This window comes from Hordeum vulgare, chromosome 2H, assembly GCF_904849725.1.
Source record: "Hordeum vulgare subsp. vulgare chromosome 2H, MorexV3_pseudomolecules_assembly, whole genome shotgun sequence".
Taxonomy (NCBI): Eukaryota; Viridiplantae; Streptophyta; class Magnoliopsida; order Poales; family Poaceae; genus Hordeum; species Hordeum vulgare.
Genome location: NC_058519.1, coordinates 292,220,230 through 292,245,276, shown reverse-complemented (window position 1 = coordinate 292,245,276; position 25,047 = coordinate 292,220,230). Strand labels below are relative to the sequence as shown.

The following is a 25,047-nucleotide window of genomic DNA, read 5'->3' as shown; positions in this document are numbered from 1 at the left end:
ACACTCGATTTAAGGGAACGCTCTCCCTCGGTTGGAGGCATCCAGAGGATCAGAACGAACCCGACGGCAGCACCATATCTTCTTCCTTCCTTCCTCCCAGAACTATTCTTGTATCTGAAATTGATCTGTATAAGCTACTGCTTCAGAGAGCTGTATTGTATCCGGAATTGATCTTGCTACTGCATCTTGCAGTGCATGCCCATTAGCATCGCACCCATCATCAAGACTCATTTCAGTGTTCATTGTACAAGTTACATATGGTCACGGACATATTCATGCTTTTAGAAGTTGTTGAAATTTACAACGTAACAACCGAACGCATGTCCGCTTGAAAATAAAGCAAAGGTATAAATTTATGCACAGCTGCTGTATGAACTGGAACAAAGTGCCAGGAATCGCCAGAAAGCCCCTCCGTTGCATGCTGCAACCCATTCATGCGCATATGGGGGCAGACATTGCATCCACGCATAATCAATACAAACAGCAACTTGAGATGTTTGAGCCTTCTTAAGAGTATACGGACAGATGACGATTGATACAAGTACAGCAGCGGGGTCAACTCAAAGCTCCTGTATAAGCATGATGTTAATGATACCTATAGGGGTTTTGGGCTGGTAATGCTCATCGGTATCGATTTCTTCAATTTCCTGTTTGTGTAAAAGAGTAGAACAAATAAAGATGTGACATTGATCTCATTAGATTGGCAATAATTTGAGTGAACATTACGCAAATTCAAAACTAGATGAGGCCCAGCAGAACTAGTACCACCAGCATACCATTGAGCTACCCAGCGATTCCCCAAATTTAAGGAATGGCTGTTCTAGATTGTACTCCCTAAATTGAGGTAATAGAAAACAAGTCACCAATTCAAGAACACATGTATGTCTAGATGAAACAACCATTTGCAGTTCCTCGTATCATTTAATCATTTTCATCTATGCAAGGAGTTAACTCCTATATAACTTGATTATCTCCCATTGACATTTTTTTAGAAAAGATCTCCCATTGACATAAACAGGCATCTAATACTCTGGCAAAAACGTATGCCCATAGTATATGGCTCAGAGGTTTTGCATATATAAATACAGGAAACCATATATAGAAAAGACGAAATAAATAGAAAGCTGCATTTGAGTATTTAAGAAAAAATTAACTTAGTGTACAAGGTTGAGAGAGAATCATGTATATACCTAAGTAGTTGACCCCCGCTAACACAATTATCTTAACATGCAACTAAGCCAACTCATCACTCTACCTTGCATGCCCCACTAAATTTAACTATCTCATCATGCAACTATACCAACTCACCATGGCGCTATGCATGGGAAAAGGCACCTTAAAATGCACCATGCATGCTACTCATATTCAATAAATATCTAATAATCAAATATAACAAATTATATATATATATATATAAAATAGAGTTTCTATATATATATATATATATATATATATAGTTTCAATTCTCAAATTGCTAACCCAAATACTAAAGTTTCATACTGCCAATTCTCATAGAAGCAGCTGCATCCAATTCCAGCAGCAACGCGCAGGGTATTATTTCTAGTTCAGATAAAATACCTGCACAATATCTTCTCCCTTGATAACTCTCCCAAACAAAATGATCTTGTCACTCAAGTCAGGAATTGGAGCAGTCGTGATAAATAGATCAAATCCTTTATTATTAGGACTCCTTGTAGTCCCAATCATGAAGGCCTCATGCTTTGGACTGCAAAAATCATGTAAATCCAGTACGGTTTTGAGAACAAAATCAGGTCTGCCATCGCAAAGGGTGCAAAGGGAATTCAATAATTGCACTATTCAGGAGTAAAACCTGAGAGAATTTTCTCCACTAGCTTTAGCTTTCAGTATCCATTCTTGGGCAGCTCCATTCAAATCAAAATCACCTCCTTGGATTAAAAAGTTTTTTATGACATGACGAAATGGCATTCCTTTAAAATAATCAATCTTGCTGTGCCATAGAAGAAATATCAGATGATAAATAAGAAAACAAAGGATTGTTCATCTTGAAGAATTCTTAGCAACACTATATCTCTCTTGTGATGGTGTAAAATATTTTCCTCCATTAACTGATTCAATGCTGGCAAAGACTTACAAGATAATCAGGCATTCAACCATGACAGCAATACTTTGCACTAGAAACGCACTGCAGCATGTTTAGTACTTACAGTCCCATGCCAGTACAGTTATATGAGTACATCACAGCCAATATATTTTTATTACTCATCAAGAACAAAGCTTAGCCTACCCAAACTTGTTTGGGACTTTGTTGTTGTTGTAAGAACAAAGCTATCTGTCTTTGTTCAAAAGGATGGACACATTGAAAATTAAACATCTATATTTACTAACTAATGGTGCAAATGAGCTCAATAATTGTGAATTAACAGCATTAAGGTAAATGCAATCTTCCAAGGACACAATAAAAAAGGAGTTTGTGGTAGAAATTTCAGTTTGTCAGGTAACTAGATATAAATTTCAAATGGATTTTAATCTACATAGTCAACATGCTGTTGTAGTTGGCCCTGAAACAAAACATTGTGGTGGCGCCATGGAGACAGCCACGCCCCAGGGGGAAGGGCCACAGACAGAGAAGCATCTTTGCAAAGAGAAGGAAAAGGGTATGCAACGGTATCTCGTAAAGAGGTGCATCTCCTTTTGTAAATGAATAGATCACACACTAAGTGTCCTCAGCATTGCATGCAATACTATGTAAATCACATAATCTAGTCGCAGTAAGTAATTGGAATGCTCACCATAAGTTGATAAATCTGTCCACAACACCAGCAGAAGCATCTTTGGATATTTCTATGGTAATTGAGCCTCTCAAAGTGTCCATTATCTGACAACAAGAAACAGCAGCATTACATTCTTTGCACGTCACAGATGCTTTACGCAATACAAAGGGTGATCACATATTTGATTAAACCACTTCACCATGTGCAGAATATATGGATTAGTTCAACATGTATGCCGCCAGGTTTTAGGATGTGAACTTCTACCTGCATGTGATAGCATATACTGCTTCTCGCTAATTCTATGGCAAATAATAAGTGGATCAGGGTACCAAATCTCGCTAATTCTATGGCAAATAATAAGTGGATCAGGGTACCTCGGAATGTCATGTGGTGGGCCTTGGAGAAACACAAAGTCCCAATAAAGTACATTACCCTCATCAAGGATATGTATGATAATGTTGTGACAAGTGTTCAAACAAGTGATGGCGACACCGATGACTTTCCGATTAGAATAGGGCTACACCAAGGGTCAGCTTTGAGCCCTTATCTTTTTGATTTGGTGATGGATGAGGTCACAAGGGATATACAAGGAGATATCCCATGGTGTATGCTCTTTGCGGATGATGTGGTGCTAGTCGATGATAGCCAAACGGGGGTTAATAGAAAGTTAGAGTTATGGAGGCGGACTCCAGAATCGAAAGGTTTTAGGCTTAGTAAAACTAAAACTGAATACATGAGGTGCAGTTTTAGTGCTACTAGGCACGAGGATGGAGAGGTTAGCCTTGGTGGGCAGGTGGTACCGGAGAGAGACACGTTTCGATATTTGGGGTCCATGTTGCAGAAGGATGGCGATATCGATGAAGACGTGGGCCACCGAATCAAGGCTGGGTGGATGAAGTGGCGCCAAGCTTCTGGCGTACTCTGTCACAAGAGAGTGCCACAAAAGCTAAAAGGCAAGTTTTATAGGACAGCTATCCGACCTGCGATGTTGTATGGCGCGGAGTGTTGGCCAACCAAGAGACGACATATCCAACAGTTAGGTGTAGCAGAGATGCGCATGTTGAGATGGATATGTGGCCACACAAGGAAGGATCGGGTACGGAATGACGATATACGAGAGAGACTTGGGGTAGCACCGATTGAAGAGAAGTTGGTCCAGCATCGTCTCAGATGGTTTGGACATATTCAACGGAGGCCACCGGAAGCGCCGGTACATAGCGGATGGATAAAGCGTGCTGAGAATGTTAAGAGGGGTCGTGGTAGACCAAACTTGACATGGGAGGAGTCCGTTAAGAGAGACCTGAAGGTTTGGAATATCGACAAAGACTTAGCCATGGACAGGGGTGCGTGGAAGTTAGCTATCCACGTTCCAGAGCCATGACTTGGCTTCGAGATCTTATGGGTTTCAACTCTAGCCTACCCCAACTTGTTTGGGACTGAAAGACTTGGTTGTTGTTGTTGTTGTTGAGGGTACCAAATAAACAACTACACAACACAGGATTTCGAGAAAAAACATAAACATTGTGTGAGCAAGTTCAGAACTACTTACAAGCACTGTGTACAGGATATTTCAGTATTCACTATCAAATTTCAACCACATTCGCTGATACATTTCATGTCTTCAGAACTGTAACTACAGCAACCATAGTTACCGGATTCGTTGGAATGTGCTTCGAACCCCGATCAAGATCGATCAGTCTAGATCGGGCTTTACCGAGGAAGGCTTTCGCCCCACCATCATCAACATCCCGATACAGATGTACGCACAACACACGTACACACACCCAAGGCAAGATACATAGGTGCTGAGCGCAGCAACACCACCCCTAGCACTACAAGAGCAACCGGGGTACTTAACCGTGAACACACCACCACGAAGAGATGAAGCCGCATACGACACCGTGGGCTCCAAGGCGGCGCCTTCAGGGAGGTTACGACACTGGAACGCCGCCGCTGCTCGGTCCGAGGATCGGAGTTTCCCCTGGAGCAACACGACGGGCAATGAGAGCCGCGATGACGCCTTCAAGAAGGGAACGAGCTTCGCCGCCGCCGGTCCGTCCCAAGATAGAACAGGTTTTCATCCCGGCCAATACTCACCGCCGCCGAACGCCACACCCCGGCTACCACGCCGCCAACATGGCCATGGTCACCGGGCAACACCGAGCCACGAGCTCTGCCCATGAGCACCGCGCTACCACCACCAAGGCCGCCGCCCCAGCATCCAGGACCCTGACACCACCGCACCCAAGACACGCTGCTACCTCAACCAAAGAGACAAGAGAAAGGAGCCGCTTTCCGTACCCCTGGACGGCCCCTGCGCCGAGACCCAATAGGCCGGCCAAAACTGGCCTCCATCAACCCGTCCTGCCATACCGGTCGCGAGACGGGCTCGATCCTGCAGCACCGGGCGCGAGACGAGCTCGGTCCTGCTGCACCGGGCGCGAGACAAGAGATGGACCGCAGCTGGGAGAGGCCCAGCTCTCCGACACACGTAGCAAGCACATGACAAGAGGGTGAAGCGAGGGTCGATACAGCCCGCCCGCAGACGAGCCGACGCCGGAGTAGAAACTGACCGTCGCCGTGGTTAGAGCCGCCAAGCCACCGTGTAGCCGCTGCGCCACCGAGAGGCCACTGCCCGTGCCGTGCCTCCACACGTTGCCGCCCACGGCCGGAGCACCAGCCACGCCAGGCCGCTGCTCCACCCGCGCTGCCACGAAGTCAGATCTGCCGGGCCACCACGACCGCCGTCCCCGACCCCCGGCCCGCACCACCCGCCCACCAGGGCGTCAACCACCACCACACCACATGCATCTCCACGCCCTGGCCAGGACCAGCCGGTGCCCAGCCACCCCACCAGAGTAGGATGAACACCGGCTGCAGCACCACCACCTTAGAAGGGCTGCCGGTCATCCCAACCGCCGTCAACCACCACTACCAGCCGAATCTGGGCAGAGGGCTGCCAGATCTGCCGCCAGCGCGGATCTGCCATATCCACCGCCAGCACGGATCTGTCTAGATCGGGCTTTGAGATCGGTACAGATTGATGGGACCCTCCTGATTTGTGGATCTCAAGTGAACCCAAAAATGTGGTCGCTGCAGCACATATTACAGGCACCAGCCAGCTCTCCTCTGGTGCCCAGGGCTATCTGGGTGATGATGGCTGCGGTGACATGGCCACTGGTCGTCACAGCTCCTCCTGTACAGCACTGATACATACCTGGAGAAGGCTCCTCTCTTTCATCCACCAGATGCACGAGCACCACGGGACAGAGCAGGAAGGGAGGTGGATGTGCATTAAGGCGGAGGTGAGGTAGCGCAAAAGAACAGATGAAAGATTGTGTGCCTGCAGCAGCAAGGAAGAAGATGTGTGCGTGTGTGGTGGCATGGATAGCAAGGACTAGGATGCCTGGGCGTGTACCCAATAGATTAGGTTTTCATCTCTAAGGCCCTGTTTGGAACCACAATAGATTATAATAATCTGGATTATAACGATAGATTATATAATCTGGTTTATAAAAATAATCTAGGTGGGCATGTTTGGAGGCCAGATTATATAAACTATAATCTAGGTTTTACATTGCATAATGACCTGTGTGCCCTCTGTTTTTTTTTAAAGAGGAGGGTAGCGTTGGCAGGAATGTAATTATCTCCAACTTTACAAGGGTAATGGGTCATTAGCAATTCATAATCTAATTTTAGCTGGGATAGAGTAGATTGTGAGTTTTTAATAATCTGTCCATCTAATTTTTATAATCTACACCATAATTTGTCCTGTTTGGAGATAAAATAGATTATAAAAACTGGATTACATAATCTGAGTGGTTCCAAACAGGGTCTAAAGAGCCTGATGGGCTGTTTCGGTCCTTTTTTCTCTTTTGGTACATATTGATCAGGTATTCAGGTTTCTAATCAAATATGTGGCCCACCTACTGTATTCATCTCTGTAAAGAAAAAAATATACACTGCATACTGGAGTTGGCAAATCGAAATAATCGGTTCAAAAGTGAATTAAAAATAGTGTGCTCAGCTCAATGTGTTAAACCCCCCCCCCCCCCCCCTCCCCCCAACACACACACACACACACACCCAGATGCGAACTTCGACAGACAATCGCTAGAATTTTTTACCCGATCTTTCACAGTACAAAACCAATCAGTATTTCTTGACAATCTGAAGCATTTCTCGTCTTACAAAATCAGCCGCAAGTACTAGTCTTATGTATGTCCAAACAAGCAAAACCAAATCAACGAACCAGGATTAGGTTCACCAGATGCAAACCCAACCAAACAACATGCAAACCCAGCCGGAATCACATGGACGAGCACAAGTACTCACGTACAGATTAGAATTCGCAGCCTCCAACCTTCACGCAAACGCACCAAATCCTAGAGGGATTCTCCACGGAAACACATAGAACCTGGCCGCCAGAACATGGTGATTTTCTAGGTTTTTTTCTCGCGCAAAATAACTTCCCCCTAATACATGGCCAGATGGCCATATTAATAGTGCACCCAGGCACAAAGCTGGGCCGATCTGGACTCCAACTATGGACTCCGTAAGCTGGCTAGGCGTGTACAAGTAGTACACGCACGTAGTCTTTACCTATTAATAAAGCATCTATTGCTTCTGTGGTACGTCATTAAAAATGCCCCTAAAGTTGGTATAAATTACCCACCATACCACTTATAAGCTAGGAAAAACGATTCGGTTGTCCCATCACAAGTCGCTGCGTCATTTGTTTGTTTAAAGAAGGTCGAACCGTAGTTGGTCAACAATACTGCTGTATCCTGATGGCTCGAACCCTGCCTTTCTAACTGGCAGACCCGAGTTCAAATCCTGTGGTTACACTTTTTTGGCTTATTTTTCCCCTTTTTGTTTACTTTCTCTTCTATCAGGCTGATTCAAATAATATACGTACAAAATCAAATAGTCCCACATTGCTACGTTCAAACCAAACTTCGTAATTTAATAAGATCTTCGAGTTTCCTGGGTATTAAGGAGCAGTTTCAGGAATTATAACAAGGAAGGAAATAAATTGTCTTAGATTGCTTCAACTTGTGAATGAATTTAAAAGAAGAAACATTTTCTTGCATTTGTGCACAAAATTTCAAAATCAAACGATGATATGTGAACATAATGTGGTGATCATCATTGAAGCTTATGTTTTTTTTCTCCCGTTGCAACGCATGGGCCATTTTGCTAGTCTAATCTAATGAAAGGACCCTGATTAAAAAAACACTTGGAAAGCTAATTGGACCAGGAAACTAGTAGTATACGCACATACTAGTACTGGTCCTTATCAGAAATAAAAGAGCACACAATATTTGCACGCTGAAACTGAATTCAAATCAGCTACAGTTGAATTTTGCCCACTGTTAAAAATTGGCATGGAGTCCAGAACATGGGCTTCACTTTCTTTGCTGGTATGATCTGAATTGTGTCAGTCACGGTGGTGTCATTTCGAATAATTGTGTGTGTATCTTTCGTCCGGCACCTAGCTGTTACCACATACTTTGCAAGATCATTAGCGACAATCATGGCCGCATCATCCTCCCTTCACCAGAAGCCATCCTTGGTTTCGACCTATATCTTGTTGATTTTTTTCTTGAACATTTCTACAGTACACTTTGTTTCTTTTGCATCCTTGGGAAGAATAGCATAGAACTCACCCTTATGCATAAAAGTGTACCTGTTTGTTCGTCCATGATGAAGAACGTTAACATGATGCTGCCAGGCAAACATGTAATGTGATAACATCGCATTCCACCTTATCAACATAACCATCAACAAAAAAAGGAACCATCACCCTATGAGTTAACTTCACTTTGCCCACATCATTTATCCACTTCATATAGTATGGTTTTGGGTGCTCCCATGTTGACAAAGAAAGAGACTCCACCACTTCCTTGCTAATCATGTTGCTAGCACTGCCGCCATCAATTATTAGTTTGCATACTTCTCCTTTGATGGTACATGCAGTCTGAAAAGTACTCCGCCGTTGTCCTAGTTCGACAATGATATTGTCATCTCGCTGGACCTTATGTGCTAGCAAATTCTCCATATCAAATTGGGGATAACAAGCACTGTATCACCATCACTTTTTTCGGTCTCGTCCTCTAACTTTGGTGCCTCATCTTCAGATTCTGTAATATATTCTGCATCAACAAATAGAACCCTCCTTTGATTGGAACATCCATGCTTCATGTGTCCACGTCCTTCACACTTGTGGCGAATAATATTACGATGATGAGATGAAGTCGCATTAGAGGAAACATGAGAAACTTCCTTTGGTGCAGCCGCAACTTTGCTCTCTTCAATGCTTCCTGACTTATAAGGAGCCGGTTTAGCACTAAACCCACCATCAATAGGAGAACCACGCCCACTGTTGTAAGTTGGACGAGTCTTGAAGCTTGCTTCTCCAATAACCATAGTTCAGCATGCTCCGCTTGATGAAGTAACTCATGAATATCATTATATTGCATTAAATCAACACGTCGCGAATCTTTTCTTCTAGCCCCTCAAAGAAACGTACCATGGCCGCCTCCGCAGACTCTCGTACAACTGTACGGATCATCAAAACTTGCATCTCTTTGTAGTACACATCAACTGACTTTGTACCTTGCACTAGACGATGCAGTCTACTATGAAGATGGCGAGTATAGTAAGCAGGCACAAAACGTTCCCTCATGATTCGCTTCATGTCATCCCATGTTGTTGGTCGCTCGTGAGTATGGTTCTTATTATTCCACCATACAAGAGCATTCCATTGATGCAACACAAACCTTCTTTTCTTCAGAGTAGTTGTGACCATCAAATATCTGATTTACGCGCATCTCCCACTTCAAATATTGGACTCCTGAGCAGCATTGCCGCCATGGTCGCATCGCCGCCTGGCATGGTGGTGAGCCTCAGCCTCATGTCGTGGTCGGTGAGGTAAGCCTCCACAAGCATCAGAGTCCTAAGAAAAATCACCACCATCTTCGTTGTGGTGGTCATGGCATCGTCGTGGTGAGCGGGACTGTCGGGGTGCCACGTCTAGCGCCCGAAGGCGCTGAACTGCTGCAGTGAGCCCATTAAGACTCTCGGTCACCACCTGTAGACTATCAGTGCGTTGTCGGTCACTGGCAGTCAAACGCTGGTTCAACCTATCCTCGACGCCTACAATATTTGTAGACAACTCCTCAACCCTTGTCCGAAGCTTCTTGTTGGCTCCGTTGATAGACATCAGATGGATACGCAAATAATCACTTACCTCTAGATCCATCGGAAGTTCGTCGCCCTCCTCGTGATCAAATTTCTCATGTTGTGAGTTCACCATCTCTCAAACAATTGGATCAAATAGCAGGAAACAGAATTGTACCGTGATCAACCTTGCTCTGTGTAGTACTATATATATAGCCATGTAACCTTTTGTATTTACCCTATTGTATAAGGGGTTTCCTGCATATTCTACACACCTGTGCATGTATATATACTGGCCTATGGCCTTCTGGAAATACAAGTTGCATATTTCCTAACATGGTATTAGAGTTAGGTCAATTTTTTGCATGTCGCAACTCGTGCTGTTGATCCGCTCCGCGCCGCCACACTCCTTCGTGGATGTCGCTCGTCGCCGCCCTTCTGTCGTGTGTATCGCAGGACTGGGCTGGCTCCTCCTCTCCCTGATCCAGTCAACACCACCATCGCTCCGTGCTCAACGCCGCCTGCCTACCGTTCTCGCCGGATCCCGTCGCCAGGACACGGTCTCTCGTCGGATCTCGTCGCCAGACCGCCATCCTTGCAGGATCCCCTCGCCAGCCGCCGTCCTCTGCTCGAGCGCCTCCAGATACCACGCCCCGCCCCGCCCAAGTATTCAGCTCGAGCGCCTCTGGATCGAAGCCACTCCGCTCCACCCGCCTCTGGATTGAAGCCGTCGGATCCCGCGCGCTGCTCCTCCGCACTCCGCTCCTCCGCTCTTCCGGTCGCCGGATCCCGCTGCTCCTTCGCTCCTCTGCTCCGCCGGATCCCGCCGCCCGGTCTCCTCCGATTGCCAGGAGCCAGACTCCGCCGCCATCCTCACAGTAGCCACTGGATCTGCCAAGGCCTGCTGCCAACTGTCGGCCCTCCTTGCTGATGCATGCGACTGCTGCCCGATTCCCGTGCGGTTCTGTTTTTGCCCAAAAAAGACAGGGAGATGTTTTCATCGGGTCCGCATGTCCCTCGCTGCCCAGTGACACCCGACGGTGTTTTCTTTACTACTCCCGTCTTGCATCTGGGTCGTTCCTCGAAAATTGATGCTCGTTCGTCCGTACGCTGTGCTGGTAGCCTCTACTGCTGCTCCTCCTGCAAGCTCCACATGTGATGATTGTCGCTCTACACCGACTCCTCTTGCGACTTTCATCGATGAATGTCGCTCTTCCCTGAAACCTCTCGCGACTTTCTCCGGTTGTACTGGTGCATATGACTCCATCGACTGCGCACATTTAGCGGCTTCCACAGGTGGTGGTGGCTGCTTCTCTCCCGGTGCCACTGCGTCGCCTACTTCATCTGTGTAGTTCACCGAGGAGGAGATTGTGCGACTTCGCGCCCTGCTGATTGCCTCCGACTCTCTATTGTTGGGTGCATCTACATCGACATCTTCGGTTGCACCCCTGACTGAGCAGGAGATTGTGCGATTTCGATGCCTGCTAGCTTCATCTTCTGGTTCTTCATCAACAAGTTTTGTTGGTTCCATTATGGACTCTTCTGGCAATGTGAGACCACCTTCTACACAAGCAGGTACATCTCCATGGGTTCTTGATACTCGAGCATCTTTTCATATGACTCATGATTCATCCGCTCTGTCATCTACTCGACCTCTCGATTCTCCTGTTCATGTTCTTACTGTTGATGGTACCTCCCTCCCGGTTCATGGTCGAGGCATTCTTAGCACCTTATCTTTTCATGTTCCTGATGTTGCTCATGTTCCTCGACTTACCATGCAGCTCATTTCTGGTGGTCAGATTTTTTACTCTGGTTGTTGAGTCATTCTCGACTTTGACTCGTGTTCCATTCTGGACCATCACACTGGCGCTCTTCTTGGAGCTGACCCCCGGCGTCGTGCCTCTCGGGGTCTCTGGGAGCTTGACTGGCTTCACCTTCCATCCGCTGCCACCGTCGCCAGTCTCTCCACCTCGGTTGCCTTGTCTACTAGCTCTTTTCAGAAGTGGCATCATCGCCTGGGTCACTTATGTGGCTCTCGTCTCTCATCCTTAGTTCGACGTGGTCTTCTTGGATCCATCTCCGACGGTGTGTCTTTAGACTGTCAGGGTTGCCGGCTTGGTAAACAGGCTCAGTTACCTTATCCTCATAGCAAGATTGTGTCTTAGCGTCCTTTTGACCTCGTTCACTCTGATGTCTGGGGTCCAACTCCCTTTGCCTCAAGGGGAGGCCATCACTACAATATTATCTTTATAGATGATTTCTCTCGATACACGTGGATATATTTCATGTCTTCTCGTAGTGAGGTCTTATCTATCTATAAACGTTTTGCTGCCATGGTTCACACTCAGTTCTCTACGCCTATTCGTGGGTTCCGTGCCGACTCTGCTGGAGAGTATATCTCCAAGATGATGCGTGGATTTCTCGTTGAGCAAGGTACTCTTGCTCAGTTCTCTTGTCCTGGTGCTCATGCTCAGAATGGCGTGGCTGAGCGCAAGCAACGTCACCTTCTTGAGACGGCTCGTGCGATGATGATCGGCGCCTCTCTTCCACCTCACTTTTGGGTTGAGGTTGTTTCCACTTCCACGTATCTCATCAACCTTCAGACGTCCACTGTTTTGCAGGGTGGCGTTCCTTTCGAGCGTCTTTTTGATCGTTCTCCCGATTACTCGGCGCTTCGTTTGTTTGGTTGTGTTTGCTATGTTCTTCTTGCCCCTTGTGAACGCACCAAACTATCCGCTCAGTCGGTTGAGTGTGTCTTCTTAGGTTATAGCGATGAGCATAAGGGATATCGTTGTTGGGATCCTGTCGGTTGTCGGATGCGTATTTCTCGTGATGTGACTTTTGATGAGTCTCATCCCTTCTACCCGCGTCCATCTTCCTCGACCTTTGCAATGGAGGATATATCTTTCCTGACTTCTCCTGACACACCTATCACTCCTGTTGAGCCCTTGCCCATCCGTCCTACTGTCCCTGCTTCTCGAACTGTTGCAGATTAGACACCATCATCTCCCATCGTTTCCACACCTCACCTATCGCCGGATTCTGCACCTTCCTCCCCGGTGACTTCTTCGTCTCCACCCCCTGATTCTATCTCGACGATTCCTCCTCGTATTCTTCCATCTTTTCCTCAGCATTATACTCGTCGTTCACGTAATGTGGATGTGTCTACTGATGTGTCGTCCTCCTCCTCTCAGCCTACCTATGGCTTGCGTCCTCGTCCGCTTCCGGTTGTTGATCGTCTTGGTTTTTCAACCATTGGTGCTGCTGTTATTGAGCCAACTTCTTATCGTGAGGCTATTGTTCATCTTGAATGGCAGTTTGCGATGGCAGAGGATATTGCTGCTCCTGAACGCACCGGTACATGGGATCTTGTTTCTCTTCCTCCAGGTGCCTGTCCCATCACTTGTAAGTGGGTCTACAAGGTTAAGACTCGCTCCGATGGTTCTCTTGAGCGTTACAAAGCTCGTCTTGTGGCTCGTGGTTTCCAGCAGGAGCATGGTCGTGATTACGACAAGACTTTTGCTCATGTGGCCCATATGACCACTATTCGTACACTTCTTGCCGTGGCGTCTTCACACCATTGGTCTGTCTCTCAGCTTGATGTTAAGAATGCCTTTCTTAATGGTGATCTGCGTGAGGAGGTGTATATGCAGCCACCATCTGGGTATTCTGTTCCTGGTGGCATGCTATGTCGTCTTCGTCGCTCTCTCTATGGCCTTAAGCAAGCCCCCCATGCATGGTTTAAGCGTTTTGCCTCTACGGTGACTCCCACTGGTTTTTCAGCAAGTACTCATGATCCAGCATTGTTTGTTCACCTTTCTCCTCGTGGTCGGACTCCTCTTCTTCTCTATGTCGATGACATGATCATCACTGGCGATGACCCCGAGTATATTGCCTTTGTCAAGGCCCGTCTTAGTGAGCAGTTCCTTATGTCTGATCTTGGACCTCTTTGCTACTTTCTTGGGATTGAAGTCTCTTCTACCTCTGATGGCTTTTTTATATCCCAGGAAAAGTATATCCAGGATCTTCTTGCTCGTGCTGCTCTTACTGATGAGCGCATTGTTGAGACTCCTATGGAGCTCAATGTTCACCTCTGTGCTACTGATGGTGATCCCCTGCCTGACCCAACGCGCTATCGTCATCTTGTTGGCACTCTTGTTTATCTAGCTGTAACTCGTCCGGATATCTCTTATCCGGTTTATATTCTGAGTCAGTTTGTCTCCGCTCCCACTTTGGTTCACTATAGTCACCTCCTTTGTGTTCTCCGATAACTTCGGGAAACGATCTCTCGTCATCTATTCTTTCCTCGGTCCAGTTCTTTACAGCTTCAGGCCTATTCGAATGCTACGTGGGCTAGTGATCCCTCGGATCGCCGTTCACTTTCTGCTTACTGTGTTTTTCTTGGTGGTTCTCTCATTGCCTGGAAGACGAAGAAACAGACTGTAGTTTCTCGTTCGAGTGCAGAGGCCGAGTTACGAGCTATGGCTCTTTTGACAGCAGAGGTGACTTGGTTACGGTGGTTACTTCAAGATTTTGGTGTTTCTGTCACTACACCTACTCTGCTATTATCTGACAATACAGGTGCTATTAGCATTGCGCGCGATCCTGTGAAGCATGTGCTCACCAAGCCTATTGGTGTTGATGCTTTTTATGTGCGCGCTGGTGTGCAGGATCAGGTTATTGCTCTTCAATATGTGCCTTCCGAGTTATAGTTGGCGGATTTTTTTACGAAGGCCCAGACTAGAGCGCAGCATGGCTTCTATCTCTCCAAACTCAGTGTTGTTCATCCACCATGAGTTTGAAGGGGGTGTTAGTACTATATATATATAGCCATGTAACCTTTTGTATTTACCCTAATGTATAAGGAGTTTCCTACATATTCTACACACCTGTACATGTATATATACTGGCCTATGGCCTCCTGGAAATACAAGTTGCATATTTCCTAACACTCTCCTGGAAATACAAGTTGCATATTTCCTAACACTTTGATACCACTTGATGCGAACTTCGACAGACAATCAACCACGTTAGAAAAAAAAATCGATCTTTCACAATACAAGACCAATCGGTATTTCTTCTCAATCTGCAGGACTTCTCGTCTTGCAAAATCAGCCGCAAGTACTAGTCTTACGTATGTCCGAACAAGCAAAACCAAATCAATTTGTATAAAAGTGTGACCACAAACCAGGATTAGGTTTACCAGATGCAAACCCAACCAAACAACATGCAAACCCAGCCAGAATCACATGGGCGAGCACAAGTACTCACGTACAGATTAGAAGTCGTAGCCTCCAACCTTCACGCAAATGCACCAAATCCTAGAGCGATTATTCACGGGAAGACACAGAACCTGTCCGCCGGAACATGGCGATTTTTCTAGGTCTTTTTCTCACGCAAAATAACTTTCCCGTAGTACACGCCAAGATGGCCTTATTAATAGTGCACGCAGGCACAAAGCTGGGCGATCTAGACTCCAACTATGGACTTCGTAAGCGGGCTACGCATGTACAAGTAGTACACGCACTCAGTCTAATCTAATGAAAGGACCCTAATTGAAAAAACACTTGGAAAGCTAATCGGACCAGGAAACTAGTAGTACACGCACGTACTAGTGCTGGTCCTTATGCAGAAATAAAAGAGCACACAATATTTGCACGCTGAAACTGAATTCAATTCAGCTTCAGTTGAATTTTGTCCACTGTTAAAAATTGGCATGGAGTTCTGAACATGGGCTTCACTTTCTTTGCTGGTATGATCTGAATTCTGTCAGTCACGGTGGTGTCATTTTGAATAACTGTGTATATCTATCGCCCCCCCCCCCCCCCTCCCCCGCGGTCCGTATTGAATCTGATTCCACAAATGTAGTGAATCCCGAGTTCCAAACCAGGTAACTATGACACAACTAGAATCTAGTCTGGTCACGTGCTGCGCACATTTTAAGCAGTGATGAATACTAAAAGACCCCTCTAGAAACAAGAATACTAAGGAGCTGCTTGGTTCCTAACCACACTTTGCCACACCTCAAGTTAGGAAAGTTTGACCAAGTTAAGTGTGTGGTTGGCTCTTTCAGCCACACCTTAGGCAAGATTATTTTTGTGAAAAGTATGTCATACATACAAAAGGTGTGGCGAAATTCCCTTAGGCAAGCCAAAAAGTGGCAAAGAATAAACCAAAAATCCCCTAAAAGCCACCAGTCAACCCAAACTTTGCACGGGCTGTGCCCAGTTTTCTTATCTTGCTCATGGTTCACAAATAAGGCCATTACTCTAGATTGCTAATAGAATAATGTATTTCCATGCCATGTGCTTTTCAGTGCCATCCAATGCAAACAAATAGTTGATTATGGAATTTTCAAAGCATGCCAACATACTCTACTTTAAGCTGATCACCATATTATGCTTCATTTGGAAGTATTAACATGGTTTAGCTGTCAGTAGGAACACAACCACAGCAAGATATAAACATATATTCTACATCAATCCGATATATAGTTATACACATAATAAAAAGCCCACAGATCTAACCAAATTGATTGGAAACAACGACAGTTATCAAAGAACTTACCGCGTATCTTGGGGTACTTATTTTTGTTGAATCCTCAGATATTTCTACATTCTTGAAGTCAGGATGAAAATACACAAAAGAAAACAAGCAGTGAGCTTGATGTCTAACATCACTTAAATTAACAAAAAGTAAGAAAGCAAGGGCATTCACATCAGAGAATATGGTAATTCTGAAAGCAGCTTAAAAGGATATAGATCAGAGTTTGATGTCTACTATACCTTAAATTGATAATAAGGAAGCCCGCAGGGGCATTCACATCAGAGCAAATAATAATTCTAAAAGCAGTTTATAAGGATATAAATCGTTCAAAAAATTGCATTTTAATATGAAAATGGACTAGATGATAGCAAAATTTAGGACAAGAAACAAAAGGTATCTTATGTCCATTCTTTACACAGAAGATATATCATGGTTTCTACTATAAGTTAGGAGAACCAAATAGAAAGAACGTAAATACTCACTTCAACATGTCAACCTACGAAATGTGTGTTTCCTTTATTCACAAGGTTTATTCCTTGAGATGTGCAATTTCATTCAACTGTGGGAACTATAATTCATACTTCAAATTAAACATTACGTTGCTACTATCAAAAGAAGCTAAACATTTTTCAAGTGCTTCTTGAAAGAAAAACAGAGACAACTTAATCATGTTCTGATGTACAAGTACACGAACAGAACCATATAGAGATATGACATTTCAATTCTCTTTTTAAGGCTCCATTTCATTTGTTTTGAAGGTTTTATAACACGCAATATGATTCACTTCACCCACAGTATTGTTCGATTACAATGAAGCTATGGGAGAGAGTAATTGAGCACTACTTAAGAAGAATGACAAGCGTGACCAAAAAAACAATTTGGTTTCATGCCTCGGAGGTCGACCAGGAAAGCCAATTTTCTTGGTATGACAACTTATAGAGAGAGCTCAGTAGGTTCTTGTAGTTTACTCCGTCGTTTGATTTCAGGTAGCATGTTGTTAGAATCTTGAATTTGGCTAACACGAGGATGGCTCCGCTCAGCTCAGCTCTAGCTTAGCTTGAGCCCGCCACCCACCAGCCTCGCTGACGTCGACTCCCCACCGGTGGCCCTCCTCCCCCGAGCCCCCCCCCCCCTCACCCCATGGCCTCACCCGACGGCCGCTCGCCCTCCGGCGACCGCGTCTCTTCCGAGGATGGGCGCTGGTTCGACTCGGAGGGTGAATCCTCTGCGCGCTCCTACTGCGAGGTGGTCCGCTCGCCGCCGACGCCCCAGACCGTGACTCATGCGCCGTCTGGCCCCGTCGCCGTGCAGGCAGCCGCTCGGGTGCCTGCCTCGGCCCCCGCTCTAAGGTGCAAAACGTCTCGAGCGCGCCCGCGGTCGATGCCGACGGGTTCCAGCAGCCACGCTGCAGGAATCGTCGTCGTCCCCGCCGCGCCACGACGCCAAGACCCACTCCGCAACAGCAGCGTAGCCCATCACCGGAGGATGTAGCCGGGCTCTGCTTCCGGTGCCTTGACCCCAGCCATCGGGTCCGGGACGGCACCAACGACATCCGTTGCAGGCGATGCCTCATCTCCGGCCATGACTCTTGCGGTTGCGCGGACTTCCATCGGCGCTCCGGCAACACCCCTCCAGCCCTCCGCCCCCAGCTCCGGTGGCCCATGCGGCCGCTGCAGAACCAGCGAGGGTCATCATGGCGCGCTCCATCGAGATGGGGGAGGTAGAGGGGGTGCTCTCCCGCGCCATGGTGGCCACCATCACGGGCAACAGGCCCCGGGTGTCTTCCGGCGACGTTGCCAAACTGTTATGCAGCACGTTCGAGTTCCAGGAGGGCGATTTCTCCGTTCACGCTCACCGCCCTAAGGATTTCATCATCATCTTCGGCTCCAGAGCATCCATGGACCGCATGCGTGGCGACCACTTCATCAGCTGCCTGCGTTTTGCCCTGTCGCTCCGCCCGTGGTGCAAGCTAGCCCATGCCGGCTGCGGTGGGTTTGAATACCGCTAGAGCTGGAGTTTCGCGGCATCCCTGCCCAGGTCTGGCACTTGGCGATGGCGGAGCACATCCTAGGGCAAAGCATACGGATTGAGCGCCTCCACCCGCGGACACGGTCTCGTGCCAACCTCGCAACGTTCCAGCTCGCTGGACGCCTCCACTCGCGGACACGGTCTCGTGCACTCAAACGGGAAACTGCAATCTGTTTCTTCGTCTTTCAGGCAATGAGAGAACCACCAAGAAAAACACAGTAAGCAGAAAGTGAACGGTGATCTGAAGGATCACTAGCCCACGTAGCATCCGAATAGGCCTGAAGCTGTAAAGAACTGAAGCGAGAAAAGAATAGACGGTGAGAGATCGTGCCCCGAAGATATCGGAGAACACGGAGGAGATGACTATAGTGAACCGATGTGGGAGCAGAGACAAACTGACTCAGAATATGAACCGGATAAGAGATATCTGGACGAGTGACAGCTAGATAAACAAGAGTGCCAACAAGATGACGATAACGCGTTGGGTCAGGCAGGGGATCACCATCACTAGCACAGAGGTGAACATTGAGCTCCATAGGAGTCTCAACAATGCGCTCATCAGTAAGAGCAGCACGAGCAAGAAGATCCTGGATATACTTTTCCTGGGATATAAAAAAGCCATCAGAGGTAGAAGAGACTTCAATCCCAAGAAAGTAGCAAAGAGGTCCAAGATCAGACATAAGGAACTGCTCACTAAGACGGGCCTTGACAAAGGCAATATACTCGGGGTCATCGCCAGTGATGATCATGTCATCGACATAGAGAAGAAGAGTCCGACCACGAGGAGAAAGGTGAACAAACAATGCTGGATCATGAGTACTTGCTGAAAAACCAGTGGGAGTCACCGTAGAGGCAAAACGCTTAAACCATGCATGGGGGGCTTGCTTAAGGCCATAGAGAGAGCGACGAAGACGACATACCATGCCATCATGAACAGAATACCCAGGTGGTGGCTGCATGTACACCTCCTCACGCAGCTCACTATTAAGAAAAGCATTCTTAACATCAAGCTGAGAGATAGACCAGTGGCGTGTAGAGGCCACGGCAAGAAGTGTACAAACAATGGTCATATGAGCCACAGGAGCAAAAGTCTCGTCATAATCAGGACCATGCTCCTGCTGAAAACCACGAGCCACAAGACGAGCTTTGTGACGCTCAAGAGAACCATCGGAGCGAGTCTTAACCTTGTAGACCCACTTACAAGTGATGGGACGGACTCCGGGAGGAAGGGAAACAAGATCCCACGTACCAGTGCGTTCAAGAGTAGTAATCTCCTCTGCCATCGCAAACTGCCATTCAGGATGAACAACAGCCTGACGATAAGTAGTCGGCTCAAGAACAGCAGCACCAACGGTGGAAAATCCAAAGCGATCAACAGGCGGACGAGGACGAGAACGCAAGCCATAAGTAGGCTGAGACGAGGATGACGACACATCCACAGAGGCATCCACAGAACGTGAACGACGAGTGTAACACTAAGGAAAAGATGGAACAATGGAAGGAGGAATCGCCAAGGTAGAATCGGGGAGTAGCGACGAAGAAGTCACCGGAGAGGAAGGTGTTGAATCCGGTGACATGCTAGGCGAGGAGACCGTGGAAGATGGTGGCGACAAATCGACTGGAGGTGGAGAAGCAGAGGGAGCGGAACAAATAGGCAAAGGCTCGACGGGTGTGATAGGTGTGTCAGGAAAAGTGAGGAAAGAGATATCCTCTACTGAAAAGGTCGAGGAAGATGGGCGTGGGTAGAAGGGACGAGACTCATCGAAAGTCACATCCCGAGAGATACGCATCCGACGACCGATAGGATCCCAACAACGATAGCCCTTATGCTCATCACTATAGCCTAAGAAGACACACTCAACAGACTGAGCGGTCAGTTTGGTGCGTTCGCGGGGGGCAAGAAGAACATAGCAAACACAACCAAACAAGCGAAGCATCGAATAGTCGGGAGAACGATCAAAAAGACGCTCGAAAAGAACACCACCCTGTAGAGCAACGGAAGGCTGGAGATTGATGAGATAAGTGGAGGTGGAGACGGCCTCAGCCCAAAAATGAGGCGGGAGAGAGACAGCAATCATCAATGCACGAGTCGTCTCAAGAAGATGACGATGCTTGCGCTCAGCCACGCCATTTTGAGCGTGAGCACCAGGACAAGAGAATAGAGAGAGAGTCCCTTGCTCAACAAGAACACCACGCAACATCTTAGAGAGATACTCGCCAGCGGAATCAGCACGAAACACACGAATGGGGAAGAGAATTGAGTATGAACCATGGCAGCAAAACGCTTATAAATGGACAACACCTCACTACGAGAAGTCATGAAATAAAGCCATGTGTAACGAGAGAAGTCATCTATGAAAATAATATAGTATTTATGACCCCCTTTCGAAGCGAAGGGAGCCGGACCCCATACATCGGAATGAACTAAATCAAAAGGACGCTTAGACACTAACTCGCTATGTGGATATGGTAACTGAATCTGCTTGCCAAGACGACAACCCTGACACTCTAAAGAGGCATCTCCTCAGACAGACCCCAGAAGACCTCGACGAACTAACGACGTCAAACGAGAACCACACATATGACCAAGTCGATGATGCCACTGCTAGAAGGAACAAGTAGCCGAGGCGACCAAAGCGGAAGAACTGACAATAAAGTGGGCAGCGGAAGGAACATGAAGCCAGTCCAACTTCCAAAGACCCTCAGAATCACGGCGGCGAGCACCAGCCCCAACCAGAGTGTGCATGCGACGGTCCTGGACAGAACAAGAGTCAAGGTCAAGGATGACACGACAACCAGAATCAGCAAGTTGACCAGCGAAAAAAAGATTCATGGTAAGTCGAAGAACATAAGCAACATCAGGAACAGAATAAGGAGTGGTAAGATTGCCTCTACTAACGACAGAAAGGGGAGTACCATCAGCGGTGAGGACATGAACAGGAGAATCAAGCGATCGTAGAGAGGATAGAGTGGACGAATTAGAAGTCATATGAAAGGAAGCTCCAGAGTCCAGAACCCATGGGGATGTACCTAACTGTGTAGAAGGTGGTTGCTCAGTGCGGGAAGCCTTAGTCACAGAACCAGCAGTACCCGTCGAGGAAGAACCTGAAGCAGCGAGCAGACGCTTAAGTCTCAGAATATCCTGCTCAGTCAAAGCGATGGCTGAAGCTGTCGAGGTAGATGACGAAGTCGCTGTAGATGATGACCGCGCCTTGCGCAAGTGTTTCTTCTTCGTGTAGCAGTGGGACTCAATATGACCATCATTGTTGCAGTAGCCACAATGTGGATGGGGGCGACCTGAGCCTCCAGAAGGAGTGGGCAAGAGCGGCGGAGCACTCGAGCGAGAAGGGGTCGGTGCAGCAGGTGGCGTAGAAAGAGTCCGAGCAGCGAGCATCGAGGGAACCTCCAGCAAACCAGCACCACGTAAGCGAGTCTCCTCAGCACGAATCTCAGAAAGCGCCTCCATGAGAGAAATACGGCCACGAGCAAACAACTGAGCACGCCGGGGCTCAAACTCCTTACGGAGCCGAGACAGGAACTCGTAGATGCGATGAAACTCCAAGTCGGCCTGGACAGCCTGGCAACAAGGGCAAGTACGGCAGCCAGCACTGCGGAGAGAATCAAGCTGGCGCCAGATAGCAGAACTCTGTGCATAGAAGTCATCAACAGTAGAGTCACCCTGCTGAAGAGCATGCTCATGACGGACCACAGAGAGGTATAAGGCATCACCAAAGGGCTCATAGTGCTGACGAAGGCGGGTCCGCATCTCAAATACAGTAGGAAGGCCCAGAAACTCAAAAGCAAACTGAGGCAGAACACTAGCAGTGAGAACAGCGGCAGCACGAGCATCATCATCAAGCCACTGGGTGTAAACGAACAGAGCATCACGATACACCTGGGGCGTGTTTGGTTGCCCGCGCTGCACCTGCATGGCATCCGAGATGCAATTTTCAGCTTGTTTGGTAAACCGTATGGCCATCTGGGCCTGGCCCAACTGATGCAAAAAGTACCCTCTCAGCCAGGCTGAGAGCTACGCCGGATTCGGCTGTTCCTTGGATGCATGCACGAGTCGTGCAAAACGCCCTTCTCCTCTCCCGTCGCCCCGATCTGGATCAGGGAGGGAGATCGCCTCGCCACCCGCGCCGCCATGCCTCCGGCCGCCAGCCCCGCCGCCGAGCGCCTTCCTCCCGTCGCCCTGATCTGGATCCCGAGGGAGATCGCCTCGCCACCCGCGCCGCCATGCCTCCGGCCGCCAGCCCCGCCGCCGAGCGCCTCCCTCCCGTCGCCCCGATCTGGATCCCGAGGGAGATCGCCTCGCCACCCGCGCCGCCATGCCTCCGGCCGCCAGCCCCGCCGCCGAGCGCCTCCCTCCCGTCGCCCCGATCTGGATCCCGAGGGAGATCGCCTCGCCACCGGTTGCCGCGCCGCCATGCCCTCCGGCCGCCAGCCCCGCCACCGAGCACCTCCGCTCCCGTCGCTCCGATCTGGATCGGGGAGGGACATCGCCTCGCCACCGGTTGCCGCGCCGCCATGCCCTCCGACCGCCAGCCCCGCCACCGAGCACCTCGGCTCCCTGCCCGATCTGGATCGGGGAGGGAGATCGCCTCGCCTCGCCTCGCCTCTGGTCGGTTGAGTTGATCCGCTCCCTGCAGTCTACCAAACATCATCTCTTGTATATAGCATCTCTCATGCAGTAATATCACACAATCCACCAAACACACGTCTCAACCAATCTCTGCATCAACTCAACCAGGCCACACTCACCCAGGATCCCTCATGCGATGCAGGCTAGAGCCACCCAGGCAACCAAACACGCCCCTGAAGAGCCTCCTCATAAGCCAAGACCTTCTCATCATAAGCACTCACAGCGGCCTCATCAGCAAACTTAGCCGCATCCTTTGCGGCCTGAGAAGCATCCGCAGGAAGAGCCGGTGGGGTTGGCGGAGTGGGAGCCACGGGAGGAACCGGACATGGCGGACAGCAAACCTCGCCAGAAAGAAAACCCCATAGGCGGATGCCACACATGTGAATGCGCATGAAGCCAATGAACTCGGTGTAGTTAGTGCCATCAAAGATCACCGGACAACGAGGAACAACAACGTAGCCGGATGAAGCAAACATTTTTATTTTTATTTTTATTTTTATTTTTGATTTTTAATTTTATTTTTTCTGAATCACGTCGAGACAGGAGAATCCGGCAAAATTCACGAAATCGGGAGCTGGCAATCAGCAGAAACAGCCAGCAGGAGATCCACGTCTATGGAGCAGGGCTGGTGTTGCAGGGGTTGACCAGCGAGCAGAAACAGCCAGCAGGAGATCCACCAGTGCACCACGAGCAGAACCTGCGAGCGGAACCGAACCTGCACCACGAGCTGAACCTCCACCAGATCGACGGGGTGGACAGATCTGACGAGATGCGAGCGAAAATCCACCAGAGATCGACGGGGCGGACTCAAATCGGAACTCCACCAGAGATCGACGGGCGGACTCAGATCGGAACGCCACCAGAGATCGACCGAGCGGACTCAGATCGACGGGGCGGACTCGTACCAGTGCAGAAACAGCGAGCAGGCAGATCTTGCGAGCGGAATCAGCTAGCAAAACCTCCACCACGAGCGGAAGCAGCGAGCGGGACGAGATCCGGCCTGCAGACCAGCTAGCACCAGAGATCGACGGGGGCAGACAAGATGCAGATTGGATCGGGAAGGGCACGAGTTGCGCGTGCGAAAAAAAGGGTACATATACATGTTAGGAATAAGCAACTTGTATTCCCATGAGGCCATAGGCCGGTATATATACATGTACAGGTGGTGGACTATATGCAGGAAACCCCTTATATATTGGGATAAATACAAAAGGGTACATGACTTATATTATAACTCTAACACCCACGACGCCGCCTGCATCAGACGAGCAGCCATCGGGACGCGTTGATGGCATGGCGGTGGACTCCGTTGACTGGCATGCCGACGGCCGCACCATGCGGGCCGACGGCGTCTCCATGGCCTCCTCGTGGGCGGGAGCGCCACTGCCCGTACGCAGGCCGGAAAGGGAGATACTGCCCTGGCCGGGGAAGCATGGGGCGCGTCGACGCCGTCATCGGAGAAGCACGAACAAAAGTAAGGATACTTTTGGAGGAGGGCCCTACAACCAAAGTTGCATCAGGTACAGATGTGGGGTCAGCTGGATATCCCCCGTTGTCGGTTGCGTGTGTTGGTGGCTCCCCATTGGTGGAGAAGGGACCAGAACCATCCCGAGGCTTGGACTCCGCGTCGCCTGGTGCGCATGAGGCCGCCTCTGGGGGGTGCAGTCCTGGCCTGGCCATCCACAACCCTCCTGGGGATCCGTACGCTTTTGCATCTGCTGGCGAGGTGCCAGACTCTCAACTGCCTTGGCCCCCTCCTCAACACAAAGACGATATCCTGTCAGGACAAAGTGGTGACAGCCAACCGTCAGCGCCTGGCACTAGTTTGGAGGCTTCTGTGGACCTGTCCTCCGCGACTGTGACGATTATGGCTGGTACGGGTGCGCAAATTTC

General features: G+C 48.6%; 1 protein-coding gene across 1 annotated transcript in view; it reads right to left on the bottom strand.

Moving 5' to 3' along the window:
- Window positions 1–256: 256 nt before the first annotated feature.
- LOC123426115 (peptidyl-prolyl cis-trans isomerase CYP21-4) overlaps window positions 257–25,047 on the bottom strand; it is a 34,568-nt gene continuing 9,777 nt past the window's right edge. Inside the window, exons 4-8 of the mRNA XM_045109898.1 lie at window positions 16,503–16,553; window positions 2,772–2,857; window positions 1,832–1,969; window positions 1,579–1,726; window positions 257–647 (exon numbers count right to left, since the gene is read on the bottom strand). Of these exons, the coding sequence (XP_044965833.1) occupies window positions 561–647; window positions 1,579–1,726; window positions 1,832–1,969; window positions 2,772–2,857; window positions 16,503–16,553 (510 nt within the window). The 3' untranslated portion in view covers window positions 257–560. The remainder of the gene's footprint in view (window positions 648–1,578; window positions 1,727–1,831; window positions 1,970–2,771; window positions 2,858–16,502; window positions 16,554–25,047) is intronic.